We start from the raw sequence: 25,726 nt of genomic DNA, 5'->3' as shown, positions 1-25,726 counted from the left end.
GAAGATCAATGGCAAGGAAACATTGTTCAACATGCCCTCAAAACACTGGTGCTCTTCAAAGTCAGGTTTAGCCATAAACAAACAGATAAATCCTACAATGATCTCAAGCATCATGAACAGGATGAGTTTAAACATTCGTGAAGATTCCTTGCAAACGGCTGAGCAGTTTGGACACCGGAGCATAGATACTACCTCATACTGTCAAAAAAAGATGGAAGATCTTAGCCTTAACTTCATAAGAAACAGTTTATAGAATAATTATCTTTTTTTTGCCATACTCAAATCCCGTTCCTTTCGGGGGAAAATGTAACTCCTAAGAACATAACATTTTATTCATCTCACTGCTCTGAGTTGAGATAAAAGCGAAAGTGGATGTAAGAAGTTCTAAGAAATGGATTATAGAAAATTAAAAGAAATGAGGAGAGCTGGTTATGGTCTCGTCTCAACGAGCTCTGCTTTCTAGCTGTAGAAAGGATCCAGAAAGGGCGTTAAGAAAGGAGGGAACCATTCTGGCAAACGTGAACGGGGAAATTTCACTGTTCTTCCCCATAATGCAAAAATGCATTTTGAAGTAATCTTTAACGTTGAGATTCCTGGAGATAGATGGACAGTTAGGATTTCACATTTTATTTGAGTAATGCGTAATGTAATAATCCCAGCCTCATACTCTCAGAGTTTCAATACCAATCAGGGTTGATAACATTCCAAGGGCAAATTTAATTAATATTCCTGAACTCTGCCAAGCAGTAAAAGATGGAACTTATTAACAGTGATGGCCAACATCGTACCACATATCCTTACTGGCCCTGGCGAGACTTTTGAGATCCTGTCATACAGATGTGAGATCTGAGCCAGAATTACACTAAAAGTCCACAGTGCGGAGGGGTACACAGCTCTACGTTTGTGACAGTTTCCGCATTGTTTGTCATAGTCAGAATCCACAAGGTGATCCTGAAAAGCCTTGAGATCCTGTTCCTTCAGAGCTGAACTGAGGAGGAGACAGTAAGTGTCCAGAGGAAGACTGCAGTTGTCTGAGATTCACAGCAGCTTGTCTCTAATTAAAGCTGAGAGCCAAAAGTCAACAGTCATTTACAGGTATTTAAAATGTCGCATCCTGTAAGTTCTTTTGTGCAAAGGAGATTGTGAGTTTTCTGGAGTTCAAAACGTTTGTCAGAGGAAACTCTCGTGGGGATCACGAGCCAGTGGGTCAACCTCAGTTCTGGAATCACCACTGTAAAAGGAGGCTGTCGTACACATTCAGGTTTATCCAAGAGTAAATTAATATTTGCGACCCCCTCCCACCCCCACCCCACCACAAGCATCGGAATGGCCCCTTTGACCGACACTGACGGACACGAGCAAGGCTCTGTATTTGTCCGCGAAGAGTCCGAAGAACAGACACGTGGAGCGGAGGTGTAGTGGCACAGTGGTTCCCCGAATCCAAGGGAAAGCAACCGGCAACATTCCTCTTTCTATAAAGCGGGAAATGTTTGGCTCCTGAGCACAGCCATTGGAGGGAAAGGCTAAAATCCAAACCTGCAAGACAATCATTGAACTAATGGGGGCCCAATTCAGAAGAATGGGCTTGTTCTCGTTCCAAATGACTGGTTTGATCGGTTTGGTTTGATCAAAAAATGGTTTTAGTTTTGTTTGATTTAAAAAAAAGGTCTCATTTGAACCAAAATAATGAGTTTGGTTTGGTTTGATCTATTGCAATCGGCTTGGGTAGTTTTTCGTTTGACCAAGAAACTCGCTTTGATGCACCTGTCAAGGCCACGTGTTCACCTGTTCTAGACTGGGGCACGATTTACTTTAATTAAAAGAGGGAGAAGAATGCAACATTACGAAGTTTAAAAGTTCAGTGTGGAACAGGTTGTAAATCCCACAGTGGTTTTCAAATCTGCTGAGTCATGCTAAAGTTTTATCATAAAGTCATTGCCTGCTCCTGGCTGGTCCCAAAAAACTACAACGGATGTGATACCTGCATTCAGTATCACTGCACAGTGTTACGTGATATACGGAAACGTTTTCAAAACACCTCGCAACTATTTGTAATAATGAACAATATGGACTTCATCTCGCCGAAGACCTCCAGTGAAATATGTGGACAAATATGTGTGCAAACCAAAACAAAAACCAAAAAACAAATGTACACACATATGTATAAATATTGGCTAAAAGTCAGAATATACTTTAAAAATCCAAAAATTAAAGTTTGGCGCTCAACTGTATTAAAATAAATATTACATATGTTACATATGTTCATGTTTGACATTAAAACGCATCTGATTTTAGTATCCTTTGGGGAAAACATCTAACAAATAAAAAAATATATCAAAGTGAATACAGCATCTTTATTATATTTTTTAAGTGTGTAAACTTGAATTTAGCTACATTATTATTTTTTAATCGGGAATTTGTTTCTTCAATCAGCAAATGCTATTCATTTATTCATTTTGTGGTACTACAAAAATCCCAGATGAAAACCCAAATTAGATGAAGAAATTAACAAGCAATATCTGTCCAGGTGATCTGGAAGGACTGCAAGAGTGAACCATCTGCCTTCATGATTTCTGCCACTTGGGCTTTGAGCAAATGTCGCTCTCCGATTACCGAACTGCAGTGGTCTTTGCTCTTGCGTCTTTAAAACGTTATAGGGAGCGAGAGAATTAACGTAAAAACAAGGGACGTCACAGTGTCGTCTTCAGTAAACGCAACATTTGAACCCATATCTTAGGCCGTTGGAAGGTGTTGGTTCATCACCTCCCGGCTTTTACTTCACTTTCCATGCTACTTTTGGCTGTCGGTAGGCCTCTCGTCCTACGAGCGAAAGGGCGATCCATCACCTGTAGAGTTTTCTAAGGTCTCAATAAGGCAGATCTGTAAACACGTTTACTCAAATATTCATGCTACCGCTATGCTAGCTTTGAAGAATCAACAATAAAGTGTTTTTGTTTTTTTCAAAAATTTCATATTTAGTTTGGTTAGTTAATTTATGCGAGATTTGCAATTGTCACTTGACTTTTTTTGCAAAATGATGGGCAGTGTACGCAAAGCTAAAGCTAACCTAGGAGTATGCTTTACTGAAAAATGGATGGTGTGTGAACGAACACCCCCTCTCCCCCAGCCCCGGACCCCTGAGAGGGAAGCACGACTGACGCCCGCTGTGGCACTTAGGGGTCGACACGGTATGGTAAACATACGTTACTTTTAACATTCCCCGGTCGATTCCGCCGCACTGTAAACAGGCTTCCCGAAGCCAGACAGTTTGCTTAAATGGTTCATATTTTCCTGTGGATTGCTACGATGCCACCTGTCATTCCCAAAGTCATTTTTCTGCATAGCGGCAAAAGGTCATTCGGTCCTGTCCATCTCCTTCTACAGACTTGAGGTTTTTCATTTTTGCTTTTTTATTTCTGTTTTTTTTTTTTTGCAATGCTTTTTAGCACGATCATGTTCGCTGGCTCCTGCGGACCTGCGTTTCAGGGAGATGCCTTCCGCCGTCCTCTTCGGCCGAACACGGACGATCAAAAGGACAGCGAGATGTACGCCAGCGGGGGGCGGGTGCATTTCCTGATCCAAATCTCCAGGCTGGCGCTCCTCTGACGGCCCGAGCGCCACTCGGCTCTGCGCCTCCCCGGGTCCCACGGCGACTCCTCGAAGAGGGGCGACTGGGCGCGGCTGTCATACCCCCCGCTCTCCTCGGGAGTGGGGGCTCTGCGTTCATCCGCTGACAGCTGCTCGGGGCAGCAGGACACAGCGGCGTCGGCCGTGCTCTGCCTCACGAGGCCCGCTGCCCCTGCCTGGGTGCCTATGGACACACGGTGACCCGGCGCCCACGTGTTGTAGCCGCGCGCAAAGCTGGAGAAGTTGCTGTTGAACGTGCGCAGCTCACTGCAGATGTCCTTGTGCAGCTCGACCAGCTCGTAGCGCATGGCTGTGATCTCCTCCCTCCAGGGCAGGCCAAAAGAGGCGGCCGCTCCCAGCGGATCCGCGCCGCCCTGGGCGGGCCGGGCCGAGGGCCGGCCGCCGGATCGGGGAACGTCCCACTCGGGTGGGGGAGCGCGGGGAACGGAGATGGCTGTGACGGTGGAGCTGGTGCTGGGCTGGCTGCGTGTCACCTCCTCTCTAAGGGAGCTGCCCATCTCCTGATAGGCTGAGGAGGTCTCCGCCTCGTCATCATGCAAATTGTCCTCATTTAGAAAAGAAGTGCCTTCCAGCACATCATAGCCCTCTGAAAGACAAATATAAATATGCACATAGGTGGACGGACACACTTGGGGGGGAACAGCTGGAGCAATAACACCTCCTTCACGGACCTCATTACACTTTATTAATATATGTGAGTCAAATCATGAGACCATGAGGGGAGACGGTGGTGAGAGCGAATGAGGCTATTAAAGACGACTCCTCTTTTCACTCACAGCACACTTGCACAGTTTCGGCATCTCTCTTCACTTTGATTACTTCTTATTTCTTATGGCGGAAACAGTTACAGGATTTTACATATTTTTCCAATATATAAAAGCACTGTTTTGCTATTGATAGCTATATTGAGCCGAAAATTACTTTAAAATACTTTGCATCAGGTCAGTGCGTTTTCCGAGTCGCTTTGTATTAGTTTCCGTATCAATTTTGGACTGCCACAAATGTAGTACGCAAGCGTAGCAGAGCACAGACCTGGAGAATGAGCATCTCGGGCGTCAGGTCTGCATTATGTTTGACCCACATGAAAGTGACATGTTTACACTGCCTTCTCAGTGCTCAGCACACACTCAGGTTTCGTGTCTTTTCACTTTTTCACAGCACAAAAAATGAAACCGTGAGCTGCAGGCCAAACAGCAACATATTGAAAAGCAAAGAAAAAAACTGGAGTCTTTCAGAACTCAGATACAGTTTAATTGTGACCCGGCAGCTGTGTTTGCTGTGTCACAGAAAAGATGAATAAATGAAAAGACAAAGCAACCCAAAGCAGCACATCCCAGCATGCCTCAGTCAAGGAGCAGGTATGAACCCTATTGAACAAGCGGTCCTTCAAGGGGGGTCTGTTCAGAGTGTGTGCCTGGGAACGGACCCTGCCGGAGCCCTGAGACCAGGGAAGGAACTTCAATCCCGCAGTCAAATGTAGCTGATGACCTCGACGCCCGAGTCGTGTCCGGCTGTCCATACTTCGTCACACACGGCCCCATCACCGAAGACTCGGTTCTTTAGAACGTTTCTTTATTAAACGTAAATAAAAAACAAATCCAGTACGATTTGTCCATGCGAAGCGACATTTCTTTCGGAACATAAAGTTTTATTTTTTCCATTTGTCAGGTTTTAGAGCTGTACCAAAGTGTGATGCTTCAAGAGTAATTTTGCAAATACAGCATAAAAATAAATACTCCATTTGTGCTTTGGATATAACTGTTATTGGCGTAAGTAAATACGATATGTGGGTGTTTCATAATGTCAGTCTCGATAATTTGTCTATATAAGCTCAAGTCACTTCGACATGACTGGTTACACTGGCTCCATAACTTACGGATACACTAAAATCTTTAATTAATATAAATAAAAATAATGCACTCTGTAACACTTCCATTTATCCATCAATCCATCAGTAACCACTTGTGCAGGGTCCTAGTGGTCCAGGGCCTATCCCAGGAGAAGAGGACATGGGGCAGAGTACATCCTGCATGGGATACCAGTCCAGTACATAGCAGCACTTCCCTTTTATTAACTTCAAATTACATTACAACTTAATTATAACAGTTAAAACTCATCTGAAATTACTGAAAGTAAAAATACACTGTCTCAATAAACACTTGCTAAATATAGATAGACACGTGATGTGGTCTTGTTATGATCACAGACGCCCCAGGGAGACCAGATATGGGGTGCAAACACCGTGGAAACACAGCGAACGAAAGCGGTCCCGCACTTCTCTTGTGTTTCCGTTCTGTCTGAGTGCGTTTTGCTGCCAGCTAAAGGCAGGGTGCAGAGACTCGGCCCATTTTCCCTTCGGAACGGACCGAAATTAGAAAATAAGGCAGCGAGGAAAATGCTATAAAAAAATAAACAAATAAACCGGAAAACGTACGTTTGAAAATTCCTAATTCGAACGTTAGTCCCATGAGGAGCCAGTGTATAGAGGATATTGTTTGTATTTGGAAATTACATCACACTTTGTTAGCAGCCAAAATGTAAATTACAATATTTCTAAGTCACAAAAAACATATTTTTGGGAAAAAAAAAAAAAAAAAAAACACTGCAGAAGAGCTCTGAGGCCTTTACACTGACATTTGTGTCAACAGATATTGTTCTACGTGGGGAGAAGGCAGTGTAAATAGACAGATTTTAAATTTTTTAAAGTACGTGTCACAGGTACCAAATGACTCCAGCTACCCCCACCATCCACTTGTAATCCCTCTAGAGGTCGATGGTCCCCGGGGAGAGGGGACGGTGGTCTTCTGTGGTGACAGGGCATGATGGGAAAGCCACCCCTCCACCGATTGCCAGACCCGCTTTTCTGTGGCCGGTTGCCAAACGCCCCTTCCTTCGTGCCACAAAAGGAGACGCAGAAGTAGATGAGCCACCGAGAAACTTAAAAATGATCGCTTTCTTATTTCTGCGGATGAATTCCGACAGCCACAGAATCGCTCGCTCGTGGAATACCTTCGGTGTTTCAGGATTTGTTTTTCGTGTTTGTCTGAAACTCTTTCAGAACCCGAACGCTTTTGTGTGACAGGCTGGAAAGGAACGGCAGAGCTATGTTGAGAAGGGCCGCGGCTGAGGGCAGAAATTCCTTTGGTCAAAGAGTGGATGTGAACTCCGCCATCAGCGGAGTTTGATCATCGTCTGGCGAAACGCGGTTTTCCGGAGACAAGGTCTCGCTGCTGTTTTCCGCGACTCTTGCGATTTCCACGTTACCCTTTGAGTTTGAGGTCAAATACGGATTTTGACCGTTTGTGCTCGAAGAGGCTCGCACGTCTGCCTATCGTTTCCGCCGTGATGACGGTGCTGGGACATTTCACTTGCAAAAAAATTTGCTTTGAAAAATATTTTCACACCCCGACATAAAAATCGTGTTGAAGTAAGACGTTGCTCGTCTTTCAGAAGAACGGTAAATGCCCACAATTTCAATTAAGCCTAAAGCAATTTCTTGCCCAAATTTTGGTGAAGCATGAGAAAAGTCCAACTTCCCTAAGGCAGACGACTACAGGTAGACACGTCGCACTTGTGACGACGAGATCCGCGTCAAGGTGACTTTCCTGCCTTGATCGAAATGAAGCCTGGCACCGAACAAAAGCCGAGAATGGCGTCACGTCAAAAAATTCGCAGAAGGAAAGTCAACACAAGTCCGCGAGGAAAAAATACAGGATATTTTCCAAGGCGATGTATTATTCAATTACACTGAAAGGTGCACTTAGCAAAATGTGCTCCTCTTTGGTGACAGGCGAGGGGCAAATGTAGCCTGAGACACACAGGTGTAACTAATTTCCATAATTTCAGGAATGGAGCCTCACTGTTCTTTGTCACTGTCGATTCAGTTTGGTGCGAGCGATGAGAAAAATAAGAACAACAGAGACCAGTTGGGGAGCAATGTCACGTTTAAAATTCGCAGGGCAGAGAGAGCGAAAACGGAGCCCACCGGCCAAAAGCGATCAGGTGATTAGACCGTGGGATTGGAGGGATTCCCCTGGTCCGTGACCCTCTTTGTCTTGTGCAAACCCAATCGAGGATGATGTCAAGGCAAAATGCGATTTTATATGTAAAAAGAAAGAAGCCAACATTTAAAAGTCACACTAACTGAAAAAACTAAATGAGAAGGTCTAAATTCATTTTATCACATAATTATAAAGTACTTCAATAGGGTTCATAGCTTAACTCTTTTATGCATTCACCACATATACTAATAAACAGGCGTGGGGGGTCAATGTGATCTGTTTGCACAAAGCAACCCGTGTTGCACGAATCCTGCGGATCCGTACAGTGTGGCACGACTGACTAATGCGGAGCGCTGAGTTGAGCCGAAGGTGTCGAAGCCAAGAAGAAGGGAGCTGCTGGAAACTTATTAAAAGTTTTTAAGGTCTGCATGCTTCTGAGGACTACCCGCTGCAAGCCGTCACAAAAATCTGCAGCCCGGAAACCTGACTGCAGACTATTTAAATTACTTTTCATTTACAAGTATGAGAAAAAAAAAAAGAAAAAAAAACGGTTTAATGTATTCATTTGTTAAAATTAATATATTCGTGTTTCATATAGTTAATATATTAATATATGCAGATATATCGCAAGTGAATTTTTATAAAGTGAAATAATAGAAACATCACAAGCTTCTCTTCCTGTAGATGAAAAATTCCGCTTTGCGTTGAGTTATTCGCAGGAGGGTGAGCGACAGCTACGTGGAATGTGAAGTTATGAAATCACTCTAATGAGGTACAGCATTAGAGTTCAAGTGATGCAAAAGAATTCCCAAAAAACAGCTAAACCGACCCAATGAAACGAATCGCACAGTAAGGCCAGTGAAGTAACTCACTGACAGGGACCTTTTACTTCGCTTCACTTCAGTTACTTTGTGCAACCAGCAACTCTCAGTCCACCAGAGCATGGTAACTTACCTTAAGATGGCTTTTTTTTTTCTTTTTTTTTTTTTTTTTTTTTAACTTTAACAGAAGCGCCTACCCCATTCTGTTCTTGGTACGCTCTATAAGTCAAGATGAGCTACAAGGGAAGCTTTCAAAATCCCTCTTGACCTGCAGAGCGACCGAGGACCGCATCGATCTACCCACACCCCGTATCCCCCCCTGCCCGAACCCTGCAGATCACACACGCTGCTTTCTCATCGTCAGTCTCGATGAAGCGTGTTAGTCCTACGCATGCCGTGGGAGGCGTGCCAGCAGTTTGGAGCATCAGCAGCACGGCTCGTTTTCGCATGTTTTATCCCGAGCCACGCGGCTCGCGGTGCCATATCCCTGCCGGTCGAGTCTAATCGGAAGCCCTGGGGACAGGTATGGCAGTCATGCAATAATCTCAGCAAGCAAACCCCAGCCCTTGACACTCGGAAAATACAGGGGCGAGACATACAGAGGTACGAACGAAACAAAAAGAAAACAAGGAAAAAACAGACAAACATTCACCCCTGGATCTCCCAAAAATAAAGGCACCTGTGCTGTACAGAATACAAAAGCGTGTACGCGAGTGTGGCGAGCCTTCTCTCGTGGAGAATACTGTTACCTGTTGTGGATCGGATAGTCGAGGTGACAGTGGAGGACGCCATTGAGGGAATGCAGTCGTCATCCTGGGAGTACCCGGCCTGAATGGCTCGCAGGTAACTGTGGCTTCGGGTGCGGAAACAGCCCGGCAGGTCCAGGGCTTCCATAGCCTGGGACTCTACTTCACTAAAAACGGACTCGCAAACTGACTCAAACTGGCCATTGACCTCAGTCTCACTCACCTGAGAGACAAAAACAGGAATAGCAGTCCTTAATTTCTCGTCTTCCCCTCTCTGTCTGACTCTGACTCTTCCCCTTTGTGCAGTAAACACGAAGGAATGTTAGCAGTTGATAGCAAAATCGGGGTCCCAATCGAGCAAGCTCAAAAGACCCATTTTATTTATTAATTTTTTTCTTGAAGACAAACACTGTCCAGTTAAAAATCAGGCAAGATGCATTCTCTCATTGTTTAGCAAATGCCAACAAGTCATTATTACAAACAAAAGGGAAAAGCATGTATTTGAGGAGACAAAACAATCTGATGCATCCAAACAGAAAATACCAAAGTGCATTTCCAAATGTTACTGTCATAATTACTGTATGTGTGCACAGTTTTTCGAAGGCATGCGTTTGTGGGCAGGATACATCTGTATGACATCTTGGGACTTAGTGAAACAACATTCTGGATCAATAAACGCTTTACTGATAACATTTTTTTGTATGGTTGGGCTTTGCCTAAAATGTACCACGTCGTGCTTTAACACGGGACACTCTGTATAATATATGCCTATATTTATATGGCCCTTAATGCGAAACAGTGGGCAAAGGGATCCTGGAAAACTAAAGACAGAACCTGTGCTTTACATGTTTAATTTTTATCGAAAAATTCATGCTGATGAATTGAAGGCAAAGGCTAAAAGGCAAAAGCTAATATTCTGAGATACCCTTACGCGTCTAAGATTGTGTCAAAGAAATAAAAATGTGGGAGGGGTGACAAAGACAAAATTGCAATCTACAGTTGGGAATATAGCGCTCCAATAGGACGGGTCTCTCTAAATCCGTGCGCACTGCTTATAGAGTGAAATCAAGGCTCTCTTCCGGGCGAGGCTACATTTCATACGACCGCGAACGCCGTTCGTGCCCGACGGGGCGCCGGTTCGTTTCGCACCAGGCCAAGGCGGCGAACTTCATTGGGCAGCAGGGGAGACAAGCAACGGGGACTCCATTTCAAAAGAGCGATCGTGAACGATTCGCTGGTGATTATAGCGAGAAAGCGTGGTAATCACAAACAGAATACCGACCTCTAAAACAGACTTCACGCACAGATTTGAGAGTCATTAGCAGCCCTGCTCGCTGTATAATAAAGTCTTTAACAAATCAGAAGTTACCACTCCTTTAATATTATACACTTAATACACTTTCATACATGAATACTAACACATAATCAGGTTCTTGAAAAAAAATGGAAAGTGAAGGAAAAACTGGCATCTGATCTGGGTATTTGAGACTGTGCCCTCCAGCTAACATTAGCAGACTTAAAACATTCATAGGCTGAAGGCCGTAATTCCGTCAAAAACGATGACGGTGAAAAATGAGACAGAAAATCCCGGTGGACGTCGGCGTTTAAATTTGCAGCAGCGCTGTCCAAATGTCCCTCGATCCAATCAGCGAAACACAGAAATACAGCGTACGCGCTGCTCCTCTCTTACTCGAAGGGCGGTTTGAATCCCACCGGTTTCGGGACTTTTGGGAGAACCGCCTCCAGCTCAGTTGTGCGCTCTCTGAGAAACCTGTACGAGGCTTTCACACTTAGAGTAATTAACAGTACTTGCCAGGGCCACCCCAGCTATAAATTAGTTTGGCACCATTTCCTTTTACCGGTCGGCTCCGCGGCAGACAGCCAGCACTACGGCAGGAGAGCGTCACAGGTGAAGCGGGATTCTGAAACGGTCCGCCGTTTGATCCGCAGACCTCGCGGGCCCCCCGGAGAGGTGACGGACTCACCTGGCTCACGCAGCTCGCCTGGCTCAGGGTGCTCACGGCCCGCATGTAGCTCTGGTTGCGGGAGCGGAACTTGGGCGAGCCGCAGCGGGCCGCCGGGTCGAGGGTCAGGCTGGAGTGCAGCTCCCGGGCGGCTTGCAGATGGTAGCTCTGGCTGAACGGGGAGAGGGCCGGAGAGGAGAGTGAGACCGCGCTGCCGCCATCTGGGGGAACAACCTGAGTCTGAGGCCCACCTGCACACCGAGGACTGCGGTTGTCCTCACGTGTCGAGGCGAGGGGAGACAGAGGAAGAAGTGGGAGGAGGAAAAAGGCAATGAAGAAAAAGAAAAAGGGCAATGAAGACTAACATCAACCGCCGAACTGAGCGTGATGTTAGGGAACGTCGTTTCTTTTCGCTGGCAGTGCAATTCCAAGAACCGAGTCACCGTTCACACCCGGGACCCCTTGGTGTCCTGGTCGCGAAGTCGATCGCGCGTCCTGCGTTCCAGCAATCCAGAGGGGAATCTTTGAACGAAGATACCGTCTGTCTCAGCTGACTTAGAATGCGTTCCCTCTTGGCAAACTTACGGTACAGAGGGAAGTAACATGGGCAAGGAGCTGCTGAGCTGAATTAGTGGGCAACTGGAGTCGAGAGTGAAATATAGCAGAATCAAAAATACGGGGAGGCGAGATTGTTGCATAGCGAGAAGAGCCGCGTTCCGAAACCGCCACTCGGTTCGCTGCCGTAACAGCCCGTGGAGCGCGTGTCCGCAAACAAACGTGACGCAAAAGAGCCGCTAGTCGGCGAGCAGGGATCTCTAATCGAACCTCTTCCGTTTACAAGCCCGGGGAGAGGAGAAACCCGGCGCAGAAAAGCCGTTGTTTATGGGTGAATCCAAAGTTGTTCGCCTCAGCAGAGAGATGATGAAACTGCAAAGATCAAGTGTGAGAGAGACAGAAAAAGAGAGGGAGACATGGAGGGAGAGGGGGGCAGAAGCCAAATAAAGAACAAAATCTGCTGTTTCAGTGATAACAGCAAACATCTTTGGGTACTTTTTACACTTTGGAAGTGAGAGGCACTGCAACGACTCATCAGAAGCCATTTTTCCTTCTTTTAAACACCCATCTGCCCAACAATACGAGCCAGGTGTCGGGGAAGGCCATGATGGCCCTATGGTAAAACCATGAGCACATAATTAGAGGATGGGATGGAACTGCTTGAGTCTCAGTCCTGGGAATTTTACTCGGTCTGAGGACCCTCAAGATGCCGGAAAGAATCCCTACTGCACCGCAAGCACATTTCTGAGTAGCTTTTCAGCGTGTTGGTCAGAAGCGGAGACAAACTCCAGGCAGCGTTAAGCTTCGCTCCAACATATGAGATCTGGCCGTTTAGAGCGCACACAGCTTGTCTGTAATCTGTTCCGCTTTGAAAACGTGCTACATGCAGTATTCATGGCGAACGTGCTGGCATCGCTCAGGACCAATAGCCTCCTGTCGAGGACCGGCAGGATCGTTGCACTGGGTGTGGGGGGGGGGGGGGGGTGGGAGGGAGCTGGTTGTATTCACCTTAAGTCTGCAGCAAAATTGGTGATGTAGTTAGTCATGTCACCATTCTTTTTATCCAAGGGCCACAAGCTGTGAATAAAGAGAAAAAAACAGGGCGTGTTAATCAGTTACCGGGCACAGCGGAGGTTGGATGAAGGAGGAGGGGGGTAGGTCTGCGAGCATCCGTGGCACAAAACCCGAAACGTGGCGAACCTTTCGGCACGTGACGAGCCGAACGGTCTCTGTGAGAACACCTTGAATCACGTGGCTGCGGTTTGCTGAGAACATTCAATCTCTGAGCGAGGGACGCTTGTTACACAACTGATTAACTCCTTTTCCAGAGTGCTAACGAGTTTTTAAGAGCTTCACCAAGGAACATATGCTTTCGCGACCATTCTGGGTTTTAAGTTTTCCCTCTTTTCAGGAAATAGCCGCGGAACTCTTCAAACACCATCTGGCGGAGAGTAATCAGAAGGAATAAAACATTCCGAGAGTGAAATTCACTTGAAGACGGCATCAATGCTGCAAACTGGAGCCTCGCACAAGACTGGCTTCAAATGTGAACTTCACAGCGGGCCTGACGGAGGTAAACAAACAACGCAGAACACAAAGTCACCACGGTAATAGGGCACAGCATTTTTGATGTGTGATAAAGAAAAATTTAATAAAAATAAAAAAAAAAGCGTAGTTTTCCAGATATGCGGTAGTTTTCAGTATTTTTAATGACGTGGGAGCCCTAAAGAAACACAGTGACACAAGGAATGAGAACTATGTCTCTTAGGACTCGTATGACCATTTCAGGTAGAAAAAGAGTTGGAGGAAAGATGTCAATCACATTTCTGATGCCTACTATGATGTCCGACTAGGCCGGTCGGTATAAGAGAGGCTGTTACTGTAAATAGGCCTTTTTTCCTCTCTATTTCAATGAATTCATATGTCAAGGTACCACTGAGGCTCAAAATGAACTTCTGTCTCAGTTTTAAATCAGCGCTAAAACGGCCCATCTGCAATGGCACGGAAGCAGAGAGTGGCCAAGTTATTTGCCAAAAAGTCGAGGTCTTGGAGGGAAAAAGACGTCACCAGAAGAGAACTGGCGCCAGAGAGGGAAGATGCAGTGTCCGCGCAGAGAAAAAAGCAGAAGGAAGAAAAAAGGAGAAGCTTCAGTGGTCCTGATGGAACACAGGAACGATGGAACACACTTCCAATCATTTGCCAACAGGAAGTTAGAGGAAAGCAGGTCTCCCTGTGTACTGCCCGCTACAGACCTAATTATGTGGAAAATAATACGTTTACCGGCCCGGCACCAGACTGCGAATGGGCTTTTTCAACCAGCCTCGGGGTAATGGACAGTGACAGTCTGTTTTGTCCTGAAAAATAAAAACCAGAGACGTGCTTGGAAGAACAGGATCAAGGTAGAGCTTCCTAACTTGGCTAAATCCCATTATAGCTCCTGCAATCAGTCTTCTTTGGATGGCAAGTTAAAGGGTGTGGAGCTTAACAAAGTGGACACAGCACAACGATTCAACTCTCGTTGACGACTGAGCCACTCGGAGCACTCTTGACTCACCTGTGACTTATGTGACCTAGCAGAGCAGAAATACCTTCTTTTTCATTCCACTACTTGATATTTATTCTCAAGTATAGATTCCAACAATCAAAGGATGTCTGCATTTCACCACGAATCCTAATCACTTCACTGGAGTCTGTGTTTGAACAGAGAGCCACATCACCTTCGGCCACAGGGTATCTACTGTCAAAGATCCACAATAACTTCACGGGTGAAGGAAAACACCTTCAAACTGGTGGTGCAGTACAGCTGCCTGACTTCCCATTCCTCAAGCGCAACAATGACAATCTAGACTTGTGGGAACGCCCCCCAAGATATCCTCAGTCGACTTATGGGGACCACGCTATCGCAAGGTCGAGAGCACCGGCTGCTGAGGTGCAGAATGAGTGCAGGGCGGTGATTCTGGATCTACAGAACTAGACTGGAGGGTGTAGAAGTAGATCGGGAAGGGTCACAAAGTGGAACGGAGGGGGTGCAACCGAGTGACGAGAAAAAGAACAGCTTAGGATGATAGGAACATCAGGAGAAGAAGATGCAGCAGACTCTGGGAGGACAAAGTAATTTGCGATGAGACGAAACCAGAAGTGGAACAGAGCAGGACCATAACAAGACCGAACAACCAAGATTAGGACCTGCAGTGGAATCCACCAACAAGCATCTTTTCAGAACATCTGTGAAATAAATTAACTGGAAACATGAAAGGTAAAATCAGCTTTCATCCATAGAATAAAACTTTATCGAGGCTCACTCTTTCTGCTCCCGATGGCGCGCCAGCCCACCGTACACAACAGCGAGGTTTAGGTTCAGGTGAGCAGGTAGCTACGCAGCCAAACAGGACCGCTCGGCCGTCATCTCCTACCGCACACTCATCCTCCAACTTCACTTCGCAGCAGTACGTTAGAAACTTCATAACACCACACGCGTCCAACATGACGTTTGTCGTGTAGTGAACATCCCGTACAACGGAACTTCTAAGCCACTTGCACCAAACATGTTGATCGAGTGCGCTGAGCTGTCAGTCAAGTCGGCTTTTAATTGTTCTCCATCATTTTAACCATTATTTTTTGATGCGTATTAATTTCGGCTAATTAATCGTTCCACGAAAAAGGGCCGGGGTGCACGATCTGCTGCGGAATGCAGACGGAGCGTTCTGGAAGAGGAATGGCGGCGGCTCCCGTGGAGCAGGGCGACTCAGCACCTTCCGTGCGCTCGTCCGGCGCATTGGCCGTGTGCCTTTGCAGCTAAAAAGGCCCCCGCGGACTCCGGTCCCGAGCACCGCTCCCGCATTCTCGCCAGCGTCACCGCGAATCGGGCATTTCGAAGTCGCTCCTGACCCCGCACTCTGAGGTAATGAGCGTTCACTAGCAGCACAATCCAAGTGAATAATTGCCTTATGTCACATTGTGAATTAATGAACACTTTCCCGTGTAATTTTGATTAATACCGTCGGCTGCTCAAAGGGGATAATCATGGTTAAAAACAAAGTTATTTTAAACCCCAAATAACTAGAATTGATTGAATAGCCTTCTGTAGACCTTGTGTAATACCTAATGAGACGGCGGTCATTAAAGAAAGCACCCCTCATTGAAGTAAAGCGATGGTCTCACTATTATATGCTATTCATGATCCTTGATTGACTCATTAATCTTTCTGCACTGCTGGTTGCTTCACTGCATTTTCATTGTTTGACTTTCATCATAAATACATTTGTGCGAGTACAAGATCTGTATTACGCATCTGTATTATGATTAGTCCAATATGCGAGGGGGGGGGGGTAACGCGAGGGGCCGTGAGCAGGATAAATTAAATACGGTACAGAGGACTTATTGGTGAGACGGTCTTCGGCAAAACGGCCCTTGTTAATGTGAATCCAGCGCTTTCACCGTGGGCTTTCCAGCACTGCTGCACGCAACCAGAGCACACTGTTTTCTTGCTCATTTATTCGTCGCATACAGCTGGATGTCACACTGAAGTGGGGGGAGGGGTTAAGTACAGCGCAAAGCACAAAGCTTTGCACAGCAGGGGCTGTCCTGGGACTCAATCCTACAACCTATTGCTGACGTGGCCAGTTTTACAGCCACCGCTCGTCAAGTTCTGCGCAGGGTGTGTGTGATTCTCCCACGAGACAAAACACAGGCACCGGCTGCCCCGTTTCTGACACGGCTAACTTTCAAATTGATGCTCTCTGTCCCCGTGGGATATGAGTTGCTACGGGTTCCGAATTGCAGCTCCTCAGGCTCAGTTTACAGTGAAATGATAACAGTCCTTCTGTCAGGTGTCAGCACTCAAGCTGTGCTGTAAATGACACTGGGGCCTACGGCTGAGCATTCAGGTGGAAGGACACTTTAGCTCTTCGTCTTGGGGGCTCCGGTCGCCATGGTTTTCTTAGGAAGCTCGGGGGACACTGGTACGGCAGGCCTGGGAGGCACACGCTGGTCAGTCCCTGGGGGGCCACGCAAGTGAAACATCATAACACCGAGATGCTGAGACACACAGGTAGAAGCGAGCAGCTGAAAAACGACACGCATTTGAGACACTTTTGTCCAAAGTGATTTGGAGTGAATACTTTCCTATCCAAGGTGACTTACGGTGCAAGATACTCTACCTACTATGAGCCACTGATCTATAAACCAGAGCAACACACACACACACACACACACACACACAATGGGCAAGTCTGAGTCACCATTTCACCGAAGACACATGTCTTTGGACTGTAGGAGGGAGTCCACGCAAACATGGGTGGGAACACACTAACTCCTCGCAGACCGTGCAGGGATCGAACCCACAACTACATCATCCAAGGGCTGTTTACACCACCGGTCCGATTAAAAAAACATCTTGTGGTTTGCGCTCTTGGAAAAGTGTGACTTGGGAAATCAGCCCCTCAGAAGCACTGCCATGGCGTACGCAAAGAATCCTAGTTGCAGAGGACAGTACCGCATTAAAAAGGAGGAGAGTACCACTACAGTGTCACTGCCAAACACCAAGCAGAGAGATGCCAAGAGCTACAGAAAGTGAGACGTGGAGTATTTTTATTTCAAACATCTCACTGGCTGCAGAGTGTGAACTTTGGCTGCGGTCTGCATTGCGGCCAGATGAGGAGCTTGGGTTTGTGGTGGGAACCGTAGTTTTTGCAGGCAGAACAGAATACCTTGTGATTTTGGGGAAAGAAAGCCCTGGAAAGAGATCGCAGAAACCTCACCGTGAAGGTATAGAACATTCAGAGAAAAGCTACGTCCACTGCACAGAAGAACATACTGCGAGTTGCACGTGGCTTTGGAGGAACGTGTCTCCTGCTGGATGAATAAACGTAAATGTAAACACGATCATACCAAGGGCAAACTTGACCCTGTTCACAACCAACCAGAGAAAGACAACTGGATCACAACCACAACCACATCAGTGGGTTACAGCCAATCAAATCAGGATCTCTGGATAACGTCCAATCAAAGGAGGGACACTGGATCACAACGAACCAGAGCAAGAACTCCACACCCCAACCAATGAGAGCAGGAACTCCAGACCACAACCAATCAGAGCGAGACCACTGGATCCAACCATGGAGAAGGACGTGATCAGCATCTCCTCGCAGCGCTTCTATGCGGTGCATTTTTGTAGGTGGTGCTTTTACAACATATATCGGAGGCAGTACAAAGTAAATGTTGCTTTACCTTGTTGGCCTAGATGGTTAGAATGTGCTGTGCATTTTGAAAAGGTGTCTTTTCAATGTGATTCAGAATGTATATGGTAATTATAGTTAGTGCGTTCAACAATGAATACAAATGATTATGGTCTTTTTGTTAGGAGATAATGGCGATTGTGTTCTGCCATAATGGTGATTTTACATTTTCACTGGAAGTAACGAAAGGAGTCATATTAAAATGCAATATTTTCATATAATGTTTCAATATGTATTGCTTAATATTAAAGGAGCTGAACAAAAAGGAAGGGTCATTGAATAAGACTTCAGGCATCTTCATGGAGGAACATATGAAAATTCCAAAGTGAAAATTGTGAATTTTATAGGTAATAAATCTGTGCTAATAGCTCACAGAGGCTGCTTTATAATTAATCTTTCCCGAGTAAACCTTTTTAAAATGTTAATTCAGTTTCATCTTTTACAATGCTCATGCTTTTCGCACTTTTCTCTGTTGACATCGTGGCGTACACAGAAGTGTCTGATTGCAATAGGCAGATGGCCACAATGCAAATCAAAATTAGATTCTTCGCTTGATTAATTCTTGTAAAAACGCATTCTGCGCGCCTGCGCCGCATTGCTGCTGTGCTCCGTTGACGTTGCTGTGGAATGTAACCTCGTGACTAACTCGATATTCTCGTTTGACGCTAATAAGACTCACAGATTCAAGGACAAGGCCTCGCAACCCAAATTATAATCTCCACCGTTTTAAGAGGAAAAAGTCAAGCTGGCTCCTGTTGTTATTTACAGGATGCCTAAAGCCTACCTTTGGGGGTCTATGAGGGGTCTCTGCGCAACGGCCTTGACGAGAGCATCGGGCCGGATGGACTTCTGGGGTGAGGTTTTGGGGCTGGCGTCGGACTCGCCGCTCTCGTCGTCACCCATGGCCTTGACATAGCTGCTGCTGCGCATCCTCCGGCACGGGATCTCGTCATCCTTGCCCACCCCTGGGTAGCCCCCCCAGTCGTCCTGCGGCACCTGCATGGCACAGCACAGCAGAGCACAGCAGAGCACAGCGTGAGACGGCTCAGCCCCGGGACCACGGAGCACTTCGCCACCTGCAGGGAAACACCGACACACCCCTCCATATCCTTCGCACGGCTTTCACTTCTGTTTAAAACGGCGTGTGACTCCGCGTGAGAGCGGCTCACCAGAAGGGCTCTAAGGTCAAGCGTACAGAAGTCGGTTCGGTTCAGCGTGTGCGAGTCTCTAATCCGTAGCTCCAAACTGTCCGGGTGCCGCCCCAGCCACGGGGCATCGCTCGCCACTGTCCGCCGGCGACGTCTTGCATTCACAGCCGCGCAGTTACACATCTCATTTTGCAAGTACTGACAGCTAAGCAGACACTCTCACCTAAAGCGACATGCGCAGTGTGCAACTTAGCTCCTTTTCCTGTTGCGTGCAGACGTATATTGTCGCTACAGCAATTCAGGCTTAAATACTCTTCTCAAGAGTACAACAGCAGGGCCCCTTGTAATGTGAGCAACCTCTCAGTAGGGAGTGTGAGTGTCCTGCCACCTGCCCCCCTGGCATTTGTGTACGGGACTGTTGGGCACGTACCCCCACCCCCTCCTCCGCATCCCTCCGTTCTCTGGCACTGCAGGAGCTGAGTCAGGCCTGGAGGGAGCCATCCACACGGAGCGCCGGCAGCGGAACCATCCCGGCACAAGCCCGAGGCCCAGGGCTTCGCCCTCCCTCCCTCTCGCTGCAAGCCGCTCACGAGCCAAGACTAATTAGAGATTCCCCCCGAATCGCACTGCGACGAGGCAGCCGTCTACGTCCGGCGCGATGCGTTCTTCAAAGCCAGGCTTCTCCTTGGCATCCCTTTTAGAGTCGGCCCCATGAAAGCAAGCAGCGTTTCTGCCACTGCGTTTGTTGCTGACAGGTGCCGCCCGCTGTTGGCTTGTCGGGCAGGGCGGATCATCGATGGAATTCATTCGCTGTTCCGCGTTAAAAGAAACTCTGATTGTTTCCTCAGACAGAGTCAACTGTTATTGCGGGAACGGGAATGGCCTTTTTGTTCTGACACCTGTGAATTATTACCTTTATGCAAATTATATAGATACCGGTCCATCTTTGTTTCTCTTTCAGATTAAGACTCTGACGTATTACCGCGCTCACGCAGATCTGTGTGCGAATGACTGAAAGGCAACGCATTGGGATGCCACGTGGTTAACGTCTGGCGGGGAAAAAGTGGCAACTGCCAAACCCGTGGCAACAGGACAAATTTCACTGAGACGCCTAACCCTTGTCAACCCGCCCCGCTTACGCCCTGACTGGTGTGTCAGAGAGGTTGCTAATTGGACTAATGGAGACTGTCCGGTGTCCGGACTCCTCCCGCTGACTACCTGCCCCATGACCACAGTTTCTACCGCTGTGCTGATGAGGCCACTGTCAGAAGAGCCATCCAGGGCAGAACCAGTTCAAATTTATGCACTACTCAGATAATCAAACCATTGGCCAGTGCCAAAATAGACAGCTAATTAAAAAGTTGGCCATATGGGCATAAACAACAGGTGGGTAGAGTGACACATTTGCCCATTCCTCAATAGCCCTCACAAACTGGGAGCGCCGATAAATTATAGAAAGCGAACACAAACCTGTCAATTGAAACTCATTCAAAAGCAACACACACACACACACACACACACACCGTAAACTGCGTTTCTACAGTTCCAGATCATTCTATTCACAATTTCATCCAGTTCCTACCAGATAATTCAGCTGTATTTCCTTCTGCTTTGTGGGACGTACGCTGGAGAATGTGTGTTGAAGCTATAGCAACCAAAGTGACAAGAGTCATTCATCTTGATATTGTCCAACATGATATGATATACTGGTACTAGTATACTGGAGTTGGGAAATGATATTCCAGGTTGCCGAAAATGTAATAAGTTGTGTAATATGGCAGCACTTTGGGTGAATTTTGCCTCTTTCATCAGCTTGTACTGAAACGAGGAAACACGTGCGCGTGTGTTTCTATTCGGGGATTATAGAATCTGCCCTCCAGCTGCGATGGCCTAGTAGGAGACAAAAGAGCATCATATAATGAAAATGAAGCCTCACATCCACTTGTGCCATGAATTACAAGAGCATGACTGCAAACTCTGACATGCGTGTGAAAAAGTGATCCATTCATTCCTTGGTCTCCATTCAAAGTGGCAATATTTGTGTAGCAGCAGCCATGGAGGCCACCGGTAAATGTTATATAAGCAGCACAAAAAGTGGACCAATTAAACTTCAGTTACCATACACATGTACCTTAGGCAGTTTCCCCCCTTTTAAAACATTAATTGATAAAAAAAGCACAATATCTGGCAGAACAAAAGACCATGGGGCTCACAGCAAATGGACAACTGATTAATAGGTGTCCCATGTGAAGAAGCGCCTTGGCTTCTGGGCTCGTATCGTTCAGTGACAAGAACAGATCTGACTCCGGAGCCGACCGATAGCATTAATTCTACTTGTCACGAAATGCTACAGAGTGTACATTGGTGGAGTTAATTGAGTCTTCGAGGAGTTTGATATTTTTAGACATTTAATTAAGGGAAAACGCCAGAGGAATGGTGCAAGCTGTGGCTGGATCTGTGTTTCATTTGAAATTGCTGATAAGCCAAAGAGAGGAGTGGAATCCAGAATGGGCAACTCAAGGCAGAAGGTTTTTGAAACTTATTACAACTGTCTTCAAAACAGAAGGTTAAAATAATATCCCATGATTTCTTTAAAGAACACCCAAGGCGGAACTCCTAAAACGAAGAAAATTACTTGTGTTGTAGTCATGCTTCAACATTGTCAATGGTATTTGTTGTCCCTCATCCCTCAGCAAACAGACCAGAGATAAGCAGAAGCGCTGAAATTGAAGCCAATTAGCATAATCTACAGTTAGCTGACAATTTTCTCCAAAGTGACTTACAATGTTAAGCTTCTTATAATTACGTACCCATCTATACAACTGAGGAGCTTTACTGGAGCAATTCAGGGTAAGTACCTCGCTCAGCAGCACTACAGCTAGAGGTGGGATTCAAACCTGCAACCTTTGGATCCAATGGTAACAGAGCTAAGCACTTTGCTGCCAGCTGCACTGTCATGCAGTGACCTAGTGGAGGTGCTAAAGCCAGAGCCAACTGGTTGTACGGAAGCTGGAGCTGCATGAAGGTAGTGAAGGTGCTGAAGTTGGGTTTACCAAGAACTAATTTAGGAGGTACTGAACGTAAAGCCAACTGGCAGGTGAAGCTGTCTGGACTTAAGGTGGGGTCAAATAAAGGCACTACAACTAGAACCACACTGGATTTACTTTGCTGCTTCCACAATCATTACACCATACCCTTCTGGATGGGGTATGGCATTGGGGTCTACACCCATTTGTACATCAACAGATGAATGACTAAATTCAGATGATACTTTTCTCCACTGCAACTTACAATTATTTATTCATACAAATCGGAAATTTTACTGGAGCAACTCTAGGGTATTACAGCTGGAGTTACGATGTGAACCTATGACCTCTGGCTCCCAAGGCAACAGCGCTAACTCCTACATGACCAGCTGCCATAGGGAGAGTATGGATGACTTATTTCACGCTCCTCCTGTTCCTGAACCCCCCTTAGTCCTAAGACTCCCTCTGGCCTTTGCAGTGAGACTAAAATGACTCCAAACCTTCATCTGCAAAACCTAGAGTCCAAGAGTCAAGACTTGCACCCCAGCTGAAGAATGACTTCCATATCACAAAACACAACTATGGCTATGGTCAATGTGGACACGGCTGTCCATCGATGATAAAACCTTGAGGTGTGCAAAGAGATCGGCCATGCACTCATCCCTGTTGATGTGATGATCTCAGGACAGTCCGCCTTGTCCAGGTAATATGATAATTGATTTATTAAATGCGGCTGTGGTGCACTAATGTCTAATCCCCTCTCTTTACCCTTTGTAAAAAATGCATTTCCCAGGAAACCAAATTAATCAGGCTCAAAGACAGCAGTGAAATCTTTAATCCTGTATTGTTCTACATTTTTGGTAGCCGCGGTAGTTTGTTGGAGACATGCATGCTGTTGATGTTGTTCAGCTTTCATCACCAAACCATCATTCACACACACACCCACATACACAGTTTTATGCCGCCTTTTGCATACTTTCTTTGGTTTTGGTTTGTCTGTGGGTATGTTACATCCCTATTTGTGTATTAACACCGAGTCTGTTGTCTTTCGTTTTTCTGTTTACCACCTAGAAACATCTTGACTCTGGTGTGGGAGGTAAAGTCTAAAACCTCAGAATCTGACTGTAAAGTCATGTCTTGTCTCTGCGGGATCAAATATCACTGCAAGGCCTGCAGGCTTTGAAGATGGAGCAGAATGAAGATTTTCAAGGAGGGAAACAGGCAAATTGTGCCCCCCCAGCTCAGACAGAGAAGACCAGTGTGTTACTGAGAGAGAGGGAAAGAGCGAGAGAGAGACGGAGAAAGAGAGAGAGAGAAAGCATGAAGGAAGTTGGGAAATCCCTGCCTTGAGGGAAAGGCTTTCAGGGCATTTAGCACATTACTGTGGCATCAGCTCAGGATTGTCACAGATCAGGTTCCTACTTCCTCCACAGCTGTGAGTGTTTGTGTTGGAAGGAAAGGTCGCCTGTCCTAATGCTCATTTACCATCGATCCGCATTTTAACCAAAGTGACACATAACGAGCCTCTAAGCATTCCAGCGTTCCACTGCAAAAGACCTTTCGAAGTTACGCCATTGCATTTTTATCACATATTTTATCAATGCATTTTAATATATTGTCTTAACAAAGAGCCAGTTTCTGCTGCAAGGGTCCATGACGCCACGCGACACCCTGCCCCCTCCTGCTGCCTGACAGCCGTTACATCCGACCCCCATGTTGGACCTTGCTGGTGGTGGTCCCACATGGCTCCGTCACGTTGCCTTTTCGGGCTAAACCTGGCCGGGTTACATGGGCTACCCAGCCACCAGGCGCTCGCCTAGGAACACTACCCCCCAGGTCTGGTTCCAGGAGTATGTCCCGGTGACCCTATTCCGGGCAGGGTAAAAATTGTCTTGTTCACATTTGCCATAGGGGGTTTTTCGAATCGTGTTAGCCTGGATCTCTACTCCAGACCTGGTCCCCATGGGAGATCCTACCAGGAGCATACTGCTCCTGACGATATAGCTCTGGAGATCCCTAGATCATGGAAGCCCTTCCACCATGACAAGGCCCTGATCCAGGAAGGGCTAAGGTGGTTTGAGAATCTGGTACGGATGCCCCCTGGGCGCCTCCCATTGGAGGTATACCAGGCACGGTCAACTGGGATGAGACCTCGAGGTTGGCTCAGGACCCGCTGGAGAGATTACATTACACATTGACCTGGGAGCAGCCGAGAGCAGTTGGGAATGCCCTGGGGTGAGCTGGAGAAAGCTGCGAGCGACAGGAATGTCTGGGCCTTTCTGCTCTCCCTATTGCCACCGCGGCCCTAAAGGACAAGCAGCTAAGAAAACGGATAGATGGATGGGTCTTAACAAAGACTTTTAAAAAAATTTACTGTGTATTCAAACATCTAGACTTGAGAAAAAGACATAAAAATGAAAAGCAGCTATCGACCTTGTTCAGAAACAAGTAACTATTGTTTTTATTTATCTGACACTTTTCTCCAGAATAACAAACATTAGGTCTGTACACTATGCTACTCCCAAGTAATTTTTACTGTATCAACTCAGGGTAAGTACTTCTTTGATCGAGTGCACGCAGGAGGTAAGATTCAAACCGAGGTTTTTCAAGGCAGTGGTTCTAGCCACGACGCTACACGCTGCACCGTACGCATTCCAATGTGAGGAAACAGAATTGCCAAACAGATCTTAGCATATACAGTAGGGTGGAACTGCAGCACAAAAATCAACACACAAAAATATGAACAAATAATGCCTCGGCGTGAATCTATAAGGTCTATGACAGCTTTGCTCTGCCACGCCGCACGGAAAAGTACTTTTCAGTGCCGCTTCCCCACTTCCTCAATCTCTGCTTAAAAGAACGGAGCACCAGGATCCCACAACTTCATTGCTCATAGCGCCGATATTGCCCTTTCGCTGCGAGGAGCTCTCTAACCTAAAACACGATTTCCCGTGCTCTCTTTTATATGTCTGCCTTCAGGACGTGTTAACATCATCAGGCATCACTGTCTCAGCTGCGCCCATCGCATGGGTTTCATTCCGAACATTACGCTCACATATATGCGGGTGAAGATCTCGATGTTATGAATGCCGGTAGAATCTGAAGTCATCAGTTTGACGAACAGGTATCTGTCTTGCAGGAGACACTGAAATAAATAGCAAATTCGTAGCCATGCTCTCCTGTGGAGAACAACTTTTGAGTTAGGCCGTTAATCTTGGAATCCACCATGACATGACTTGTTGCTGTAACATGTCTTCCGCAGCCACCTCAATCAGTTATGATTATGGCAAAGCAGCTGCCCAGTCTGACAGCTGGGCTCCACTCCAGGACGGCTTTGCTTCCAGTCACACCACCTTATTCATCTTTCTGTCTCAAAATGCCTTTAACTCCCTTTTCTGAGCTTTTAGTTCTACGAGAGCTGCAAGGTCTGCGCTGAATAATTTGCCTTACAGTGTTCTCCGCTGACTTGCGGGGATGAGTGCATGACCTACGTGTATTCATGCAAGGATTTCCTTCTGGTGGGCTGAAACCAAGGACTTCCATCGGTAGGCCGATACCAAGGGGACGACCCTACTACAAGA

General features: G+C 46.6%; 1 protein-coding gene across 1 annotated transcript in view; it reads right to left on the bottom strand.

The window, feature by feature from the left end:
* The window catches only part of dlgap2a (discs, large (Drosophila) homolog-associated protein 2a), a 139,649-nt gene that overhangs the window by 19,756 nt on the left and 94,167 nt on the right, over nucleotides 1-25,726 (bottom strand). Inside the window, exons 4-7 of the mRNA XM_029258395.1 lie at nucleotides 18,756-18,967; nucleotides 12,744-12,812; nucleotides 11,202-11,352; nucleotides 9,220-9,439 (exon numbers count right to left, since the gene is read on the bottom strand). Coding sequence (XP_029114228.1) covers nucleotides 9,220-9,439; nucleotides 11,202-11,352; nucleotides 12,744-12,812; nucleotides 18,756-18,967 — 652 coding nt within the window. The remainder of the gene's footprint in view (nucleotides 1-9,219; nucleotides 9,440-11,201; nucleotides 11,353-12,743; nucleotides 12,813-18,755; nucleotides 18,968-25,726) is intronic.

Source organism: Scleropages formosus, chromosome 15 (genome assembly GCF_900964775.1).
Source record: "Scleropages formosus chromosome 15, fSclFor1.1, whole genome shotgun sequence".
Lineage (NCBI taxonomy): Eukaryota > Metazoa > Chordata > Actinopteri > Osteoglossiformes > Osteoglossidae > Scleropages > Scleropages formosus.
This window is presented reverse-complemented; position numbering and strand designations above follow the sequence as displayed.